The following is a 17,456-nucleotide window of genomic DNA, read 5'->3' as shown; positions in this document are numbered from 1 at the left end:
GGTAGCACATGGTATGGCGTCCATGTAGGCACAGGTGCTGTACTCATAAAACACCAGCGATTCTGTGTGTGTTGTGTTGTGTTGTGTGTTTGTGTGTCGCTGTCCGTACTTCAGAATGCATAATTACACTGTATACAGGAGCTCTGCTATATACGCTGTCACTGTAACCACATTCAAAAGACATCGCAGCCGTTATTCTTCAATTGTTGTCCTTTTTTTTTTTTTTCATGTGTGTGTGTGTGTTTGTGTGTGTTTTCTGACACGCTAGCCGACTTCCTCAAGAAGTCGTTTCTCAGCGACCCAAACTGATTCTTGTTAGCACAAGTTATTTTGGTGTTGGGGCTGTAAACACTGCCATTATTAGATGGTACAACTTGTGCTCCAGGTCTCCTCTGTGTGTGGATCTGCCACCACCACCACCACCACCACCACCACCCCCCAATCCCTGTGCAATGCCTGTTTGCTTTTTTTTTTTTTTTTCTGTTGTTTTTTTTTTTTTTTTACCAACAAAGGCACAACAAAAAAAGATTGAGCTCCGTCGCCGGACTGAGACAAAGGAGAAAAGGGGAGAAGGAGGCGGGGGGAGGAGATGCTAGTGTGGTAGAAACTATCAGCAGCATATAAGACTGGGACTGACCATTAGAATAGTGGAAGGAGGGAGCGCGCCTCGGACAGCGCCGCCGCCGCCGCCGCCGCCGCTAAGGTTGTTAGTTTGGGTCGGACGTGGCTACAAGGCTATGGGAGGCGCTAGGCTTTAGTGTCACGTCCTTTTGTGTAACATTAAAACAAAAAAACATCATCATCATCATCATCACCACAGTATTCTCCCAACATTCAAAGCAGCTTGCCCATTGGCTGGAAATAAAAAGGGAAATGGGGAGGGGGAGGGTTGTTGTTGTTGTTTTTTTCAATAAATACTTAATAAAAACTTTCAACTCATGACAAAAGCATCTATATATATAATACATGTATATATACATATAGGCATGTATGTATATGCACACGTACGGACGTTTGTGTTGGAGTGTGATGTTAAGAGCAGGTTGGCTTCAGTCTGTCGTCACATCACAACGCTCATCTACATCTTCAGTGGTTATATTCAAGAAGAGGCAGGGTCTCCCTCCCCCCCCCACTGGCCTCCAATCATCATCATCATCATCATCATCATCTTCGTATTGGTCTGGTTTCTTTTTAAGTCTCTCGTGTCATTCCCTTGTGTTTCTAAGGCTGATTGGTTGAGAAAGTCAGGAAAGGGGCGGCGCCTCCTCGGGGTTTCGGCATACTTCATTGGCTCGTCTTCCTTCAATCGCTCCTCTTGTGCTGGATATATTAACTCTGTTTAGCTTAATATTAAGAAATAGAAAATTAACAAAAAAAAAAAAAAAAAAGGAGTCCAGAGTGTTTTTCTTTTCTGCTTCGTGTAAATTACAGAGTCTCTCGCTCAAGTTTCTTAGCTTTTGGTTGGGCGGGGAAAGGGCATCGGTTGGTTGTTGTTGTTTATTTGTTGTTGTTTTTTCTTTTTAGTCCATCCTCTCCACTTTGCCCAGGACTTTGCCCTCATACATGGGCAACACAGTGGCATCCTCCCACACCTCCTCGAACACGGCGCCGCACTCAAACTCATCGCTCGCCTTCTTGAAGTAGTACCTGAGGAGGACAGAACAAAAGAGAGAGAGGCTGTGATTAGAAAACATTTAGCGTAGGTGAGTTAAAAAAAAACAACAACAAGTCAAACCTGACAGAGTGGCAGCAGGAGTGCATCTGATACATTTCATCGTGTTTTTTAAAACCGCTTTGAGGCACCTACACGACTTACTTACATATACACGCTCGCGCACAACTCCCTTTAGTCCAAATCAAACACAGACACACACACTCTGAGAGCCAGAAATGGATCCTGCTCAAAACAACTTAGTCATAGCCTTCAATGCCATCCCTGCACACTTCAAAGCTGGAGCCTGACTCCACATCACACCGCTGCGCAAACAGAGCTGAACCCTCCGTTTAAACACTCCCTGTGATAATTCAGGCTGCTAGGAACAGCCTGTTTGTGTTGATGTGTGTGTGTGTGTGTGTGTGTGTGTGTGTGTGTGTGTGCGCGCTCGTCTCCTCGTCCGATTGTTCGTCCTGACTGCTGCCCATTCTGCAGATGCCTATCTGTCCTGCAAGGTCTTATTAAAGTTGAAGGGTTAATTAGAGGCTGTCTTAAGGCCCCCCTCTCTGTTTTCTGCAGCGCCCCCTCCCTCCTCGGTGTCTCCATGGCTTCTAATTGGGCTGGCTGTCAAATGAAGGGCCTTTCTGTCACACAGGTTGACATTTCAGGTGCCTGAGAGTCTGCAAGACCACAACTCTGCAGCCTCCTGCACATAAACACACGCGCTCGCGCACGCCGGCCGCCGCGGACGTGCACACACTTCGGGCAGCCTTCCGATCACCAGCAGAGAACAGAGGCGAAAGGAGGGAACAGGAAGGGAAGAAAGCGGGGGGAAGCAGAGGAGCGGAGGCCTTCCCTGGCTCGGCAGGGTGGGCGTGATGGGTTGGATGCGGGCCGAGTCTGAGGGGCTTTACCCCGGCAGGGTGGAGGGGGAGGAGGAGGAGGAGGGTGGCGGCTGCTCAGACAGTCTCCTGGAGGTCACGGGTCACCTAGCTAGCCCACTCTTCTTCTTCTCTCAAGCAGAGATAACTCCCAGGGTTAGCTCGGTCCCAGCGACTGTGAAGTCTCCTGGAGCTCCTAATGATTTCTCCTCTCTACTTTAAACCCAGCAAAAGATCAGCGGGAGGGGATTTAATGATAAGCTTTGTAATGGAAAAATGCCTCATTTTGCCCATGTGTGCCTGCGTTCAGAATATAAAAAAGAAGAAAAAAGGGGGGGAAAGAGCTCAGTGTTTTATGAGCTCAGCTCAGAGTCATTCAAACAACACATGTACGGCGGGGCGGACAGGAACGTACACATACAGTCTGATTTTCCATGTTGATTGTAATTGCACACAAATGAAGGAGGAGGAGGAGGAGGTTTCTTCATCACAGCTGCTAAACTTTCTGCTCCGCTGTGCGCTAACGTGACGGTCGTCTGTAACGATACTGCATGTCGACAAACTTCTCCTCCGCTGGGCCTGATGTGGCCTTTTATTCTTCATTTGCTGTTTCGGTTATTTCCTAACCCAAACTAAAAAAAAAAAAACAAACGCATTATCCTCCTCGGTTTAATTGGCTGGACTTTCTTTTTTTTTTTTGTCAGAAGGAAAACGCGTCATTTTCAACTCGCAAATAGTTCAAAGTCATCACTTTGTTGCAGCGAGTGAGACGGAGAGACAGAAGGAGTCTTTCCATTGGAACATGTTTTATGTGGCAGGATTTTTCTCTCTTCACAACATCTGGCACCAATATCGTCTGGCAGAGCCGCGGCGTACTGTTCTCCGCTGTACCGCTGCCATGTCCAAATTAACCAACTCCACACATTCTGCTGCCATTGAAGCCAGACGCCTCATCCCCACCTCCCCCTTCTCGCTCGCTGAAGAGTTATGGGATAGCAGGGGTGCAATGACTTGTTTGCAGGCCTTCTTCTCTCTCTTGCCTAACAAGCAGATGTGGCTGAAACCTGATGTTGATGTCATGGGCATGCAGGCTTTATGTGTTTTCAGTGGCACACAACCTACGCAGCACTGGAAGAGTTATTTGATAAAGCGAGGCTGGACTTCCCGGACTGTAGGCTTCCTGATTTAAACATTTCTTTGAACTGGCTGGCTATTATATTTTAAATTACCCAACAAGTTCTTACTTTGTTAGGAATTTCCCCTCATCATTTGGCACAGACAGGAGGCTTCTTTTTTATTTTTTTTTCTGTGCTGTGCCATTAACAGAAGAAGGTGCTTGCAGGATTTGATTTTAATGCCTGATGCAATAGTGTGGAGGAGGAATTTGAAGGCCTTGCAATGGTCTTTGTGCACAAAATAAAATGGCCCAGGCTTCAAAGCCATATTTATTAAGGCTGCCTTAGCATGGAAATCAGTACCAGATGTGAGAAAAAATTCGCTCCAGAACCCCCCCTTCCTCTCCCGTCTCTCTCTGTAAGCTCTGAATACAGTGGATCAGCCCACTTTCTTTTCAACTATCAGGCTCCAGTATTTCACATTCTCACTTAGCAGACAAGCATATACAAGCACAACAAAAAAACCCAACACAAAATGCACGCCGATAACTGACCCCGCTACAGCGCCGACGCCGTCCAAACCCGAGTGTCTGCTGCTGTGATCTGCTGCACACTTACCGGTAGTTGCCTTTCTTGCTGAGCTGTTCCTTGAAGTGACCCAGGGTGAGGCAGTGGGTCTTCATCATGCTGCGATAGGGAATCTCCTCGCCGCAGAAGAAGTAGGTGACCACCAGCTCCTTGGACCTGAAAACGCAAAAAAACAAAAGCGGTTTTAAACGGCTGCACTTGCACGAGGAGACGTCTTTGAAGCGTTATTAATTAAGGACGCCGAGCAGACAGCTCGGCTCGCCAACGTATAAGAACTAAAAGAGGCCTCACAGTCGAGTGGCTGCAGCTCAACTTTAAACATCCGCCTCATTCGACAACAAATGCATGAAGGGGGCTGATAAATTTGAATAACCAGGAGCTACTTAGCACATCTTTGTTTGGTTCCAGTAGGAGAGAGAGTGTGTGTGTTGGGAGATGGGTGGGAAGTTAGGATTCCATATTAAAGCATGTTTAATCTTAAATGATTAAAAAGTGAGAGAAGAGGAGTTCAAAGACATAGCTATGCTGACTCACAACATCTCGCTTTGAAGGGAAGAGCGAGTAAATCTGGGAGGAAGAGGGCGAAAACACAAGCTTGGAGAGCGAGGGAATGCTCAAAAAAAAAAAAAACACGAAGCGAGGAATGAAATTTGGAAAACTAGAAAGTAAACGAAGGAAATAAGAGCAACTGAGCGACGGGCAGAAACGCAGAATTGTGTTGTGAGAAGGATTGAATCCGTACTCGTCTGTTTGGAGTCCAGGGCTGGATAGCGAGCTGCCTCCGGCGGGGAAGGCGGCGGCTGGATGGCTCCTGTCTCTCTGAAGGCAGCTGGCTGCTGTTGAATGCCTGTAAAGATCAGAGATCAACGACTAATCAGCACCGATATCAAGATAAAGACCAACCAGTGGACGTCATTTACAGCGTTTTCTGCTGTTAAAGCTTCCTACCTTTGTTTTGGCGGCTTGGAAACCTCCTCTAGTCTGCGGCAGGCCTCCTCCAGCTGTGCCAGGGTGTTGGGCGGGGGTAGGGGGGGCATGGCCGGGTCCTGGATGTAAGGGTGGCCCGGGTGGTGGCCGCGGAGGTGAGCCCCGTTGCCAATGCCGCCTCCACCCCAAGAGGTTCGACCGGGCAGCGTCTTGGAGTCGAGCGGGTTGGACTTCTTCAGGCCTTGAGTGCTGCAAAGAGTCGATAGGAAACATGAGCTGGGAGCTAAAGAGGAGGCGACGGCGATGCTGTTGATGCTGCGGTGGCTCCCGGCTGACCTGTGTGGCTTGTGCTTGCCCTGCCTCTCGCTCTCCAGGATCCACTGCCAAACATTCTGAGAGCGGTCGGTGGCGACTAGGGGAAGGCGAGGCGAAGACACGCCCTCGTCGGAGGCCTTGACGGGCCGTCTGGACAAAGTGCTGCAGCGACTGGAGGTGAAAGAAGAGGCGAGTTAGAACCAAAGACAGAGAAGCTTTGTCGGTGAGAAAGATGAACCACGCGAGGTGTTCGTAAGCTGCACTCACGCAGGTGTGAAGTCGGAGTAATTGGCGCCCCCTTGAGGGCAGAGGCACTGCACTCGCTGAGCCGCCTCGGCCTCGATCTGCTCCTTGGTCTTTGGCCCAGCGTGGTGATGGTGGATGTAGTGGTGGTGGATGTGCTTTGTGGACTGCCTGCCCGACATCAGAACCTTGGCGGCCCCGGGGTAAGCACCGAAGAAGGGCCCGTGGCCGGCCGACACCACGGCGCCCGTCCGATCCGGGGAACGCGAGCGTGGCGAGTGCCGGACCACGCCGGGCGACTGGCAGCCGGGCGTCTTCAGGACACGTGACAGGTGCTCGTCGAGGATGGCCTGGGGGTCTTCCTCACACTGGCTGCCGGACGGGAGCAGAGGATGGTGGAGGGAGCTGCTGCCGGTGAGGTCGCTGCTCTCCTCTCTTTCCTCCTCCTGGACAAGCAACGGGGAAAAAAAACGTTATTGAGGAAACCTTCACAGGCAGTCACATGTGGAGAAGGCAGCCAGCAGAGGAATTTACATCTCAGCTTACACTAACTTATATCTATCATCCACTGAAGTCAGCGAGAGCAAACGCCTGGATAACTTGATTTGAGTTTCTTTTTGCCGCACTGTTATCTTCGCTAACAGGCTTTGGGTGCGCTTCATCTATAATGCAGAGTGTGCCTGCGCTTCACAAAGAGACTGGCACTACACATATTCAGCAAACGTGCCACTGGAGAGTAACTAAGTGCTAACTATTTGAAGGAACTTCAAGTGTGTCTAGAAACATAAGTATGAAAGTTCCTCCAGATGAAATAAGGGAGGACATGGAGGAAAAGGGAAGAAGCAGCTAAACCAAGACAGACTTTCAAATCCCCCGGTCTGTAGCCTGTTCTTCGACATGCCGAGGCTGCTTTTGTAGCGCAGCACAGAGCCACCGTCCTGACGCTATAGCTCGAGCTACGAAGTGGCAGCCGTGCTGGAAACGGGCGGAGGTGTCAGACTGTGTTCGTACCTCCTGGATCTGCTGCAGCCTCTCCTCCAGCGAGCTCATCGTGTCCTGCTCTCGCTTCAGCTTCTCCAGCCGGGCGATGAGCTGGGCGGCGAAGGCCGAGGGCTCGACAGGGGTCATCTCCTTAGGCAGCCGGTGTGTCCTCTGCGGGGGAGAAGGGCACCTTTAATGCGAGTGTAACTGCTTAGTGTTTCTGACGGATGCAATATGGTGCATTAATCCACTGCCCTTGCCCCTAATCCTGTCTTGTTCCAAAAAAGCCTGCTACTATTCCAAAAAGGCCTAATCCACATGCCCTTGCCCTCGAGCTAACCTGAACCTTCTCCATGCCGCCCATCCCTCCCCAGATCTTCTCATGCACAGTGCCCTTGGCAGTGCCAGGCTGCTGGGCGAGGGGGAAGAGAAGGGGGTAGCAATGGCGGGGTAGCAGTTGGTCTCGCTCGGAGGGGAGGCCCCCTGCCTGCACCCTCTGTAGCCCGACCAAGCCATCAGCTAGGCAGCCTCTGAAGTCAGCACACTTCAAAGGGCCCTTGTCAAACATCAAACGCACACTAGGGGTGGGAGGGACACGCAGCTTTAAATCTCCGAATAAAAGCCAGATATCGACAGAGAAGAGAGAGTGAGGAGAGGAGGAAGGAGAGGGGAAGGAAGAAGAGAGGGAGAGAGAGAGAGAGAGGGAGAGAAAAAATAAAAAGACGGGAGAAGGGGGACAAAATTAACAGCATGAAAAAAGAAGGAAGAGGATTGAGATGTGCGTTCATGAAGTGGCAACGGTGGCGGAGAGGGAGCACGGCGGAGAAGGAGGGAGGAAAGGGAGGGAGAGGATAGAGGAGTCAAATACTGGGAAGATCTGAGGGGAAGTAGTAATTTATTTCCTGGCTGCATGCAGGGCAGCTCAGAGGTACTCTAGTCACATTATCCTCCTTTTTCTTTAACTATATGCGCCGGCTCCTCTCTCTCCCTTTCTTACTTTTTTGTTATTTGGCACACTGGCTTTCTTGATTTTGACTCTTTTTTTGTTGTTCCTCTCATCTCTTTGTAGACACGATGAAGGGAAGAAGAAGAAAGGCAAGCGGAGCTGCTGGCAAAGGAGCGCCAGCCCTGCACGGGGCCCCCGCTGCCTGGGGCTGGTGCATCATGGGAGACAGAGCCATCTCCAAATCAGGAGGGAGACATTAAAGGAGTGCAAGTGGGAAAGGAAAAGAGAGAGAGACAGAGAGAGATTGAGAGAGAGAGAGAGAAAAGACAGAGAGGAAGAGAGGAAACTGAGGGAACAAACAACACTGTCAAATGCATGCACAAACACACACACACACTCAGAAGCTCTTCCACATGCACATACCTGGTGTTTGGATATGAAGACAAAAGAATTTCATATTTATTTTCTTGCCTCTTTACCTCCTAACCTGTGTCAATCTGTCCTGACCCAGTTCCTCAAACCTTCTCACAACAACTCGAGCCGGTCCAACAAAAAAAAAAAAAAAAAAAAAAGAAGAAGAAAATCTCGAATTCAAAGAACACACACTGTCTGACCAAAATACTAATGGGACCAGATACAGGAAAGAGGAACTGAATAGTGATGTGTCTCCCATTCAGCTGCTGGGATATAAACACCAGCTCCACTAATTATTCAGCCGGTTCAAAGAGGAATGTTTAAGCTGAATTTATCATTGCTATTAGCATTGTTGTGATGCTTGTTACGGATGACGCTTTGCGACATGCAGACGGGGAAACAAAGATGACAACACGAGTTTATATTAACAGCCCTACAGAAGACACCGAGATGGGAAGAAGAAGAGGAGGGTGGTGGTGGTGGTGGTGGAGGGAGAATGAAACAGCAGAAGAAGAAGTAGTGAAGTGGTATGCAAATCCTGCCTTTCATTTACCCCGACTTTTATATGAAACGAGCGGGGGGGAATGAAATATAGTATTCTGTCACAACATGAGCTCTGAAAATAAATAAATAAAATAAAGCACAAGCTCCTTGAGGGAATCAGGACCCAGTTGTGTGTCGGCGTTGTAAAAGTTTGAGTTTATCAGATTATAAAAAGCACTGTGAGGCAGGGAGTAGGAGAACTTAAGGAAGTAGGACTCACAGGAAAGTGGGGTAGCGTAACCTGGCCATTGATCTTGACACTGCGATGCATCTCTCGCTGGAGCTGCTTCTTGGTGCCCAGTTTGTACGGAGGGATTCCATCTCTGCAGAAGAAGAAGAAGAGTCAAAGATCACTCAAAGCCTTATTTAGAACATGCTAGGTGTTGTTTTCGGTGCATCTCACGGTAACCCCCCCCCCCCCCGTGCCAACTGTTAGCGCATTAGCACCATTAGCCCATCTCTGCGGAGGAAGAGCCCCTCGGGAGGCAGTTCATCATTGAAGTGACCGACGCAACGCCACCCGGTAATCACCCACCAGGCACATTACTGCTAAATCAAAAGGAGCAGGGAGCCCTTGAAGCCAGGGCAACAAAAAGGCACATAACAAAACACGGCAGGACAATGGCAGAGATATGCTAAACATCCCACTGTGGGCTTCAAAGCAGAGCCCCACTGATAAGATTACATCAGTCCGCGTCAACTCTGACAGCGCCGGTTTAGCAAGCAGCAGCGTTAGCGCTAGCCTGGAGACAAGCTAGCAAAACGCCGCTCAAGTGTGGTAGCTCTTCATATATTAATAAGAAAATGGAGATATAGATAGGAATGCTCGTAGTCTCGGGACAATTAGGCATTTATTCTGGGAATCTCATCTTTTTTTTCCCCCCCCGTTCTGTCTGCTGGCTTTTTTTTTTTCCAGTCAGTTGTCACTTAAGCTGGGCCAATTATCTTGGCCGTTTTGGCTGCTCAGAAGTGTCTGACCTAGCCCAAACGCTACTTTTTCTGCTGCCTCTTTGAAATCTCACACTCATGCACATATGCACCCACTGCCATCTTCGTTTGGCAAGCGCTCTGCTGTGAGCCTCTGATCTCAGCAACATCAAAAGGCTGGTTTGTAAGATAAGGTAATGTTTGAAGTTGGTGCAGCAGCATTCCCCAGCGTCCAAGTAAATCCATAAATAAGATATAAGCAAAAGAGAAAAAAAATCCCCCCCCTCCCTCACCACCACCACCACCACCAGCCCTTCTTCCACTCCCCCCCATCCAACCCACCCCTCTTCCCAAATCCTTCTCTTCTTGTTCTTTATCTGGGAAATGAGATTCAAATTTGCAGTGTGTCTTTTAAACACTATAAAAAGGACACACTAATCAAACTGTTCCCTCCAATGAAGAGAAGCAGCAGAGAGCCGAGGACAAGGACGGGAGAAGATCTCTGTGTCAAAGACCTCAGAAAAGAATATGACTTTGACACATGATCAACAATTAGCCTTTCCTTTTTCTTCTTCTTCTTCTGCGAGTCAGTGTGACATTGCCGAGGAGCTCGCCGACATCACCTGTGCCGCAGCGAGCTGCTACGAGGGGCCTGCTACCGAAAATCAATGCTTCACAAACCGTACCCCTGAGACTACAAGCCATCATCCCTGAAGGCGCAGGAAGAAACACAGGAAACTCTTCAAAAGTAAAAACTCAACAGCCCAGAGGAACTCGGCGCGCTAACAAGAACTCCAAACTTAGCCGCAGAAAGCATCACTCCCAAACAACAACAAAAAAAAAAGAAAGAAAAGCTCGCCGACTTCCCTCTCGCTAACTATGTTTTTTATCAACTGTCCCCACCCCCGGTTAAAAACCATGTGACGGCCCGGCGCTTTGTCCGGGTCGGGGAAGAGAAAACAGCCGTGGACTCTTTCATGGTTTCATGGGCCCTTACTTTATGGGGATCTCCTATTCAGTTGTGCAAGTCATTTTCAAAGCAGCCAGCCACCCTCTTATCCCGCTAAGCTCCCCTCACCTAACAATAGGCTGAAAGCGATTCAGTTAAGCCCTTTATACTCCATGCACTTTATTTTCTCACTCCCTTGCACTTCGAGCCTCACCACTCCTGCTATTGGCTCTGGAGGGGTGGAGGAGAGAGAGAGGTTGAGGAGGGGTGTTTGGAGGTGATTTTTACTTTTTTTTTATTTTAGTTTGGGGAGGTGGGGGGTGTCCTAGTCTGGCCAGGGGGAGTTCCTTGTGTCTTGTCCCAAGGTCTAGAAATGAGTAACCCCTGTGAAAGCCTCGCAGACACATGATCTCAGCACGCCGCTGAGGCCAGTGGCAGGAAACCGACCCACCATGTGAGTAAGCCTTCTTTCATTTGGTGCCAACATTTTTCAATGAGTTTGTCTTGAGGCCCGAATGGCCATTTCCCTCCCTCCTCCCCCCCTCCTCAGCTCTTCAAAGGGAAAAAGCGATTAGATAATATGAAAAAAACAAGTCTGTTGTGGCAGAAGGGTGGGTGGGATGGATACATATCAACTTTGAGGAAAATGAGGCAACGCCCCCACCCACATCAAGACGTTCTCTCTCTTCTTTTTTTCATTTCTTTTCTGCCTTCTCCAGCCTGTAACGCATCAGAATAAACTTCAAAAGGTCCTCAGACATAATGACTTTCCCAGAGTTATCTCCCTGGAGGCCACAGCAACAACTGCACATTAATAGAATTACCTGGAGTCAATCATAGGGGATAATTAAAACACATTACGGGCCATTATTTCACAACAGTGCAGTCCCCCGGCCCCCCGAGGAAAAAAAAGCTGAGTCTGGTGAAGGCCAAATATTTTTCTTCACACCCCGAGATTTTTTTTTTCTTTTCCTGGAAAGGTGAAATCTCAAATCTGGTCCAGGTGCGTTTAGATGCTGTGGAAATAATAAAATTCAGCCGAAGCTTTGGCCACGGTCAGCTGAATGGAAATGAGCCTTTTGAAGCTGCTACATTATCTGCGGGAGCCAGCTGGGTTGTAATGAAACTGATCGACCGGCTGCTTTTTCCTCTTTTATTGTTTTTTTTAAAAACAACAGACAAACTTACACGCTGCTGTCCGTCATCGACATGGAGTCGTCCGTCGTGGCGTCGCTGGAGATCTCGCTGTCATTGGCACTGGTGGCGGGGGCGAAGATGTAGCCCGAGTTGACGAAGTAGGGGCTGGCGGGGTCTCCTCGGCGGTGGGACCTGTGGAAGACCAGGGCCAGAGGGTCAACGCCGGGCCTCTGCGTGTTTGTTTTGTGGTCATTTTTAAACACCTTTCTGTGGCACTTTTATGAGAGTTTTTGGGGGGTGTGAGGGCGATGAAGGTGTGGGTTATGTGTGGATGAAGTGAGCAGCCTTGAACAACAGCATTTCCCTTCCTTCGCTCTCCTCCCTTTTGTTTGGGCCCATACTCTAAAAAAGTGTTTTCTATCTCCCCCTCTCTTGCTATCATCCAGTCTGGGGGCCCCTCCCCTCCTTCGCCGACTCTCCTTTCTAAAAAGTCTTTTACTCTCTCCTGCTGTGTTGCATTCCTGCTCCAGTAGTGAAGGGGGTGGACAAGGAAGAGGGAGGGAAGGAGCAGAAGAAGAAGAAGAAGAAGGAGGAAGGGGGAACTTGAGCTTTAGAGAGGGAGTGAGAAGGAGAGAGAGTTGGAGAGGGAAAAGGGGGAAGGAGGGCCCCTTTCTTTATGAGAATGCCTTCTGCCGGGAGTGCTGAGGAGAACCCCAGCATGACTAAAGCCGTAGGCCCCAAGCACAAACCTGACCTTTGGAAGGTCCACGCAAAGAGTCAGGTATTTAGCACAGCTGGGCTCCCCCCGCTCGCCTCCTCCATCTCCTTTCTTTCTTTCATGATCTCCCCCCTCTCTCTCTCTCTTTCCTGTCTTTCCCCCTTCTTCCTCCCCTCCTCTTGTCTCTCCCTGTCTCCCTCCAAAGCATGCTTAGTCTCTGTCAGATTTTTTTTTTCTCCCTCTTTCTAGAAAGGAGAGAGATAAAAGTGCCGGGCAGAAAAGAAAAGAAAAGAGGAAGGAAAAAACACACACAATCTATAGGAAAGTGGGGTCGGTGGTCGGAGCTGCGGAACTGAGCCGAGGATGTTTTATTGTTGTGTTTTTCAATCACTTTGGAGTTGGAGGTTTCTCCAGAAAAAAAAAGAGGGGAAAAAAGAATCTGTGCAGTGGCAAAATTAGTTCCACATGTTTGAGATGGAAATTGGTTGACCTAAAGAGATGGTGAGGGGCAACGGGGGAGACAGAGGGGGGAGAGAGGGAGAGAGGGAGAGAGGGGCTCGCTTTTCTTTTTTAGTTAAAAAACAAGAATGCAGGGGGATCACACACACACAGAGAGCAGGATGTGCCCACATGTCAACAAACCCGGTGCTTATTGGTTCCTAACCCAACATGGCCACTTCCAAGCAAACGAGCAACTGTGCTGTGATGTTATCTGCTCACATGAAGGATAACAAAAAAAATACAATCCTCAGGGGAGTGATTATTATTACACTTAATCAATTATGTGAATGAACAACAAAAAAATAATTTAAAATAAAAATGCCAGAGACTGGTTTAATCTCATTAGAGAAGTCGACGAGAAAAAGTATGGATCATCTATAAATTGCACTTTTCCGACCAAACCAAACTATGGAGACACTGTCAAAGCTGTAATTGCATCCAGATGTGAGGACAAAGTAGTTGAGTGAAGAGAGAGAGAAACAGAGAGAGAGAGAGAAAAAAAACTTTTTAAGCAGCCTTTGATGCAGGCTCATGCATAAAATCCAGTTTTTGAAAATGTTCCTGGCTTGAAAAGATTTCAGCTGTTGGACAATGTGTGGGACGAGCTCTTAAGATAAAAGCCCCAACGCTTTCCACAAACAGTTTCTGCTTTCATCTCTGACCAAGAGAACAATATCTCCGCTTGGCATAAGACTGACTGCACAAGTTCTTTTTAACTCTGTATTAGCATTTCTCCGCTTTAAGGAGATTTCGTGACAGCATACAATAACTATATGGCTTAGTGGGCAGAATAAAGAGGAGGAGGGAGAGAGAGAGAGAGGAAAAAAAAAACGCAGCACAACTTTACAATAGCATCACACTGTTTGAGTCGTGAGGCTCGGTGTCTGAATTCATTCCTGAACCGGAGGAAGGGTTTCAAAGCACAGGAAACTTGAGCAAGCCAGCAGAGGGCTGCCTGCAAGACACCATTTACTTAAAAGGAAGGCTCAGATGCATTGATGTTTTGTAGCCACCCCGCCCCTCCACCCCTCCAACCCCTCTGACTAACTGCAAGGCAGGAGGGCACAAATATACAGGCATGTTCCTCTGAGACCCTTTGATCAAGTGCCTTTTACCTCCCTCTCCCTCTTTAAGGCATTTTGTGAAATAACCGCCACATATTCGCTGCAGTTTAACTGATGGAGGATCAGCACTAACATGTGAGCGTCAGAAAAGCACCACAACACACACACACACACACACACAACACACACTCACCTGCAACTGTTCTCCAGCACTTCAGCTGCCGTCCGGATGGTAGCAGTAGCCCTCAGGTTTTTCGCTGACAGTCCAACCACAGAGCCCAGCGCTTTCGCCTTCAGGTCGGTACAACTCCATTCCTCCTCCTCGATGAGAGGAGGAAGGTATCCGCACATCAGCTTGAGGCTGCCCAGCCCGCCGTGGTTCATGTACGCCGCGTTCTCGCAGCCGGTGCGCACGTATTCGAGGTATATGTCAGAGGTCAGAAACATCTGGTATGCGTTCTCTTCCATGTTGGACTGAATTTCCGTCTGTGCCTGGTCAAACATGGCAGAGTCTATTTGTTGCTTCTTAATACTATCCCTTATGAAGGTCTTGGTGGCCGGCTTCAGCTGCTTGGCGACAATGCTGTTGTTCTCGATGTACCGCTTGAAAATAACTTTGGCAACTCGCAACGTTTTGGTATCCTTTAGGTCCATCTGCCTGAAGCCGTTGCAGGCGAACCAAAAGTCCAAAGTGTCCACGCAGTTCTCCCGCTCCAGGAAGGTCTTGAAGAGGTGAGCGCCGTCTTGGTCGCCCAGCAGAAAATGCAGCGACTTCGTCCACCGGACTAAGGGCGAGTCCGGGGACGCGCTGCCCTCTGGCTCCCCGAGTCCATCCTCGTTCCTCCGCGGTGTGGAGCCGGGAGGCGCGGCGGCGACGGCGGGCGAATCTTTAACCTTGCTCTGGGCTCTCATTTTGCCAGATCTGCTGGGGTTGTAGCATGACGCCTCTCCCTCCTCCCCCGGCACCGGAGGACGAGGAGCATCTTCTCGGAAGCTACTGCTGATGTGCTCCGTAAGCGCCCTGCTCATGGCTCCAGCTCTGGTTGCCGTGTGAGAGTGCCGTCGTGCCTCCACTGAGCTCCAGCCTAATCCTCCTCACTCTCTAAAAGCAGCGGGGGAGCTTCTCAGCTCCTCTTCACTCTGAAACACAAAGTATTGATCTAATCAAAGCCAGATCCTGCTGAACTTCAAAGAAAGACATCAAGTAAACAGTCCCTTTCAAAAAACCCTCGCCGGGTTCACAGAGAAAGGAAATATGAAAGGCTTTTTTCTCGTTTCATTTATCTATTTATAATCTAAATGAGAGATCAACTGCAGCCTACATTCTCTACGTGCATTGATCTGCCACATCAAAACGCATTTTACAAGAATAATCATCTCGCACAGCCTCACTCCTTCACCAAAACCGGATTTCTCACAACTGTGGCTTACACGTGTTTTCCTAACGAGTCCATGTCACAGGCTTCAACTCCAATTAATTCCCAATCTGCCTCGGACGACCGTACCCTTCCCCTCGCCTGCATCACCGCTAACGTTCCCACTCACACTTGTCCTCACCATCCCACAAAATGTACAGGACGAGCAGCAGCAGCAGCAGCAGCAGCATCTGATCTGCTCCACAGTGACCTTACAGCGCTGTAATGTACGGAGAAGGGGGTAAGAAGCCCCGCGGGAGAAGCCGGTCGCTCATGCGTAAATGCAAAATGAACCCAAAAAAAAAATGAGAGAGAGCGAGGGAGAGAGAAAGGAACGATCAATCGGCCGGGAAGAGGGTTTATTACGGCACATTATCCGAGCCACAGCCCCGGCAACGTGTCTCCACTACCAAACACGAGCACAGGCGCGTTTTTTGGAGAGGAGACCTGCGACGCTGTTACGCGCGACGAGCTGATAAAAAAAAAAAAAAAATGTCACCAAAATAAAAAATGAAATAAAAATAACGTCTCGCAACATTTTCAACACTCACAGGAGCAACTCCAGCAACGTACCATCGCAGAGCAGATCCACAAAAAACAAAAAGCCCGGAGGAAAAGCCGTGAAAAAGTTCCAACTATTACTCCATTTCCAGTCGAATACGGTCCCAAAAAAAAGAAGAAGAAAAAATAAAAAGCCCGATCAGTAATCCAGAACACACACACACACACACAGACACAGAGAGAGAAAACAACACGCACTATTTAAAGCCTGCGCCGTGCCACATGTGGTGTTATCTCGCTGCAAAACAAGGCGCTGTAGTTCAATGTAGCCTGTCCCATTCAACAACTGACCTCAGAGGAGGCAGGCTCAGTCCCTATGTAGATCACTGGGGGTGTCAAAATCTGGAGGAGGAGGTGGTGGAGGAGGAGGAGGAGGAGGTGGGGGCTCTGACATCCCACTTTTTTCCCAGCCAGAAGACGCACCACCCGACAAATATTCAGCTTTTTTTTTTTTTTTTTTCCTCCTTCTCCTTCTTCTTCTTCTATATATCTGGGCTACACAAGCGCACACACACACATAAGCTTCTTATCTATCTCACCGTATTTCTCGCCCACAAACAAGAAACATAGCCCGCATTTCTCAACTTCAAAGCTCAGCAGCAGCACATCAAAGCGGCCAAGAGAGGGGGCCTGTGGAACAGCTTCCCGACAACTTACCATCCGTGTAGCCGAGCAGCCTGCCTGATTAGAAAAGTAAGTCCAACGACAAGGCTGCGCGTAAAAAAGCCGCCGCGCCCCCCGTCCCGTCCCCGGACAGGTTTAATAATAATAAGAGGAAAAATAATAATAATTAGAAAATGACATAAAGAGAGGAGCCCTTTGCCTCTCCACTTCCCCGCGCAGGTAGAGTTTCAAGCGGCAGGAATCCTCCGGGCTGTTTCTGCACCAACTGGGCTAAAGGTTTAACTGTGGACTTCAAAGTGAAGAACCGCTGGCCTGGTCCCGGAAGATACATAAAAACGCTGCGTCTCGTTTGCGCAAAAACGCCCCGAAAGCGACCGAATCAAACCTCTGCGAGCGCGCACGAATGTCCGCGAGCGGCCGCAGATCACAGCGCGTCGTTTGTCCTCGCCGGCAAACTTTCTGGGGTTATTAATAAACTTTTCCAGACGGGGACGGGGTTTAGTTGTGTGCCAGGACCTTATCAAAGACAGGCAATCTCAAGCCAACTCCCCGAGGCTTTGGAGCGTCACAAGTAATCTACCGCGCCAATAGTGTTATTCTCACAGTCCGTCTGTCACTACACAAAGTTTCAACAGACACACAAAGCAAACAAAGGCGATACTTTTGTTGCCTGTGGCCTCTTGAAGTGACAGGAGTGAGTTTAGCAGCGCAGCAGAAGCCATTAGGAGGAGGGTTCGCAAAACTGTTTCGCTCATATTCATTTCAGGGCAGAAGTCCGCTCCAGGATTTACCTCAGTGTCAGAAACAAAGAGGAAACTAAACCATAATATGGACTCATTGTTTCTACACAATTAAATACATTTACACCATCAGCTAGTGCAGAAAGATACAAATGTTGCATTTTAAAAAATCACCGGAATACACAAAAGTAACATTTTGTCAACATTCAGCAA

At 48.9% G+C, this 17,456-nt stretch overlaps 1 protein-coding gene across 1 annotated transcript; it reads right to left on the bottom strand.

Moving 5' to 3' along the window:
- Positions 1 to 200: 200 nt before the first annotated feature.
- Positions 201 to 16,131, bottom strand: LOC103360386 (axin-2-like). The gene is made up of 11 exons (XM_008286111.1): positions 15,892 to 16,131; positions 14,097 to 15,043; positions 11,672 to 11,812; positions 8,828 to 8,930; positions 6,735 to 6,875; positions 5,748 to 6,169; positions 5,502 to 5,651; positions 5,187 to 5,414; positions 4,981 to 5,085; positions 4,269 to 4,394; positions 201 to 1,647 (listed from the first exon to the last, which is right to left on the bottom strand). The coding sequence occupies exons 2-11, from the start codon at positions 14,930 to 14,932 to the stop codon at positions 1,521 to 1,523; spliced, it is 2,379 nt and encodes a 792-aa protein (XP_008284333.1). The 5' UTR covers positions 14,933 to 15,043; positions 15,892 to 16,131; the 3' UTR covers positions 201 to 1,520.
- Positions 16,132 to 17,456: the final 1,325 nt, after the last annotated feature.

The sequence above is a fragment of the Stegastes partitus genome, unplaced genomic scaffold (assembly GCF_000690725.1).
Source record: "Stegastes partitus isolate 25-593 unplaced genomic scaffold, Stegastes_partitus-1.0.2 Scaffold433, whole genome shotgun sequence".
Taxonomy (NCBI): Eukaryota; Metazoa; Chordata; class Actinopteri; family Pomacentridae; genus Stegastes; species Stegastes partitus.
This window is presented reverse-complemented; position numbering and strand designations above follow the sequence as displayed.

What these genes read in the sequence shown, in the direction of transcription:
- LOC103360386 (XM_008286111.1), bottom strand. Translation starts at nt 14,932, where the DNA reads ATGAGCAGGGCGCTTACGGAGCACATCAGCAGTAGCTTCCGAGAAGAT. An exon ending in TTACGCTACCCCACTTTCCT is followed by an intron (nt 6,876 to 8,827) that starts GTGAGTCCTACT and finishes TCTCCCCCGCAG; the next exon opens with AGGACACACCGGCTGCCTAA. An exon ending in GGCAAGCACAAGCCACACAG is followed by an intron (nt 5,415 to 5,501) that starts GTCAGCCGGGAG and finishes GACTCTTTGCAG; the next exon opens with CACTCAAGGCCTGAAGAAGT.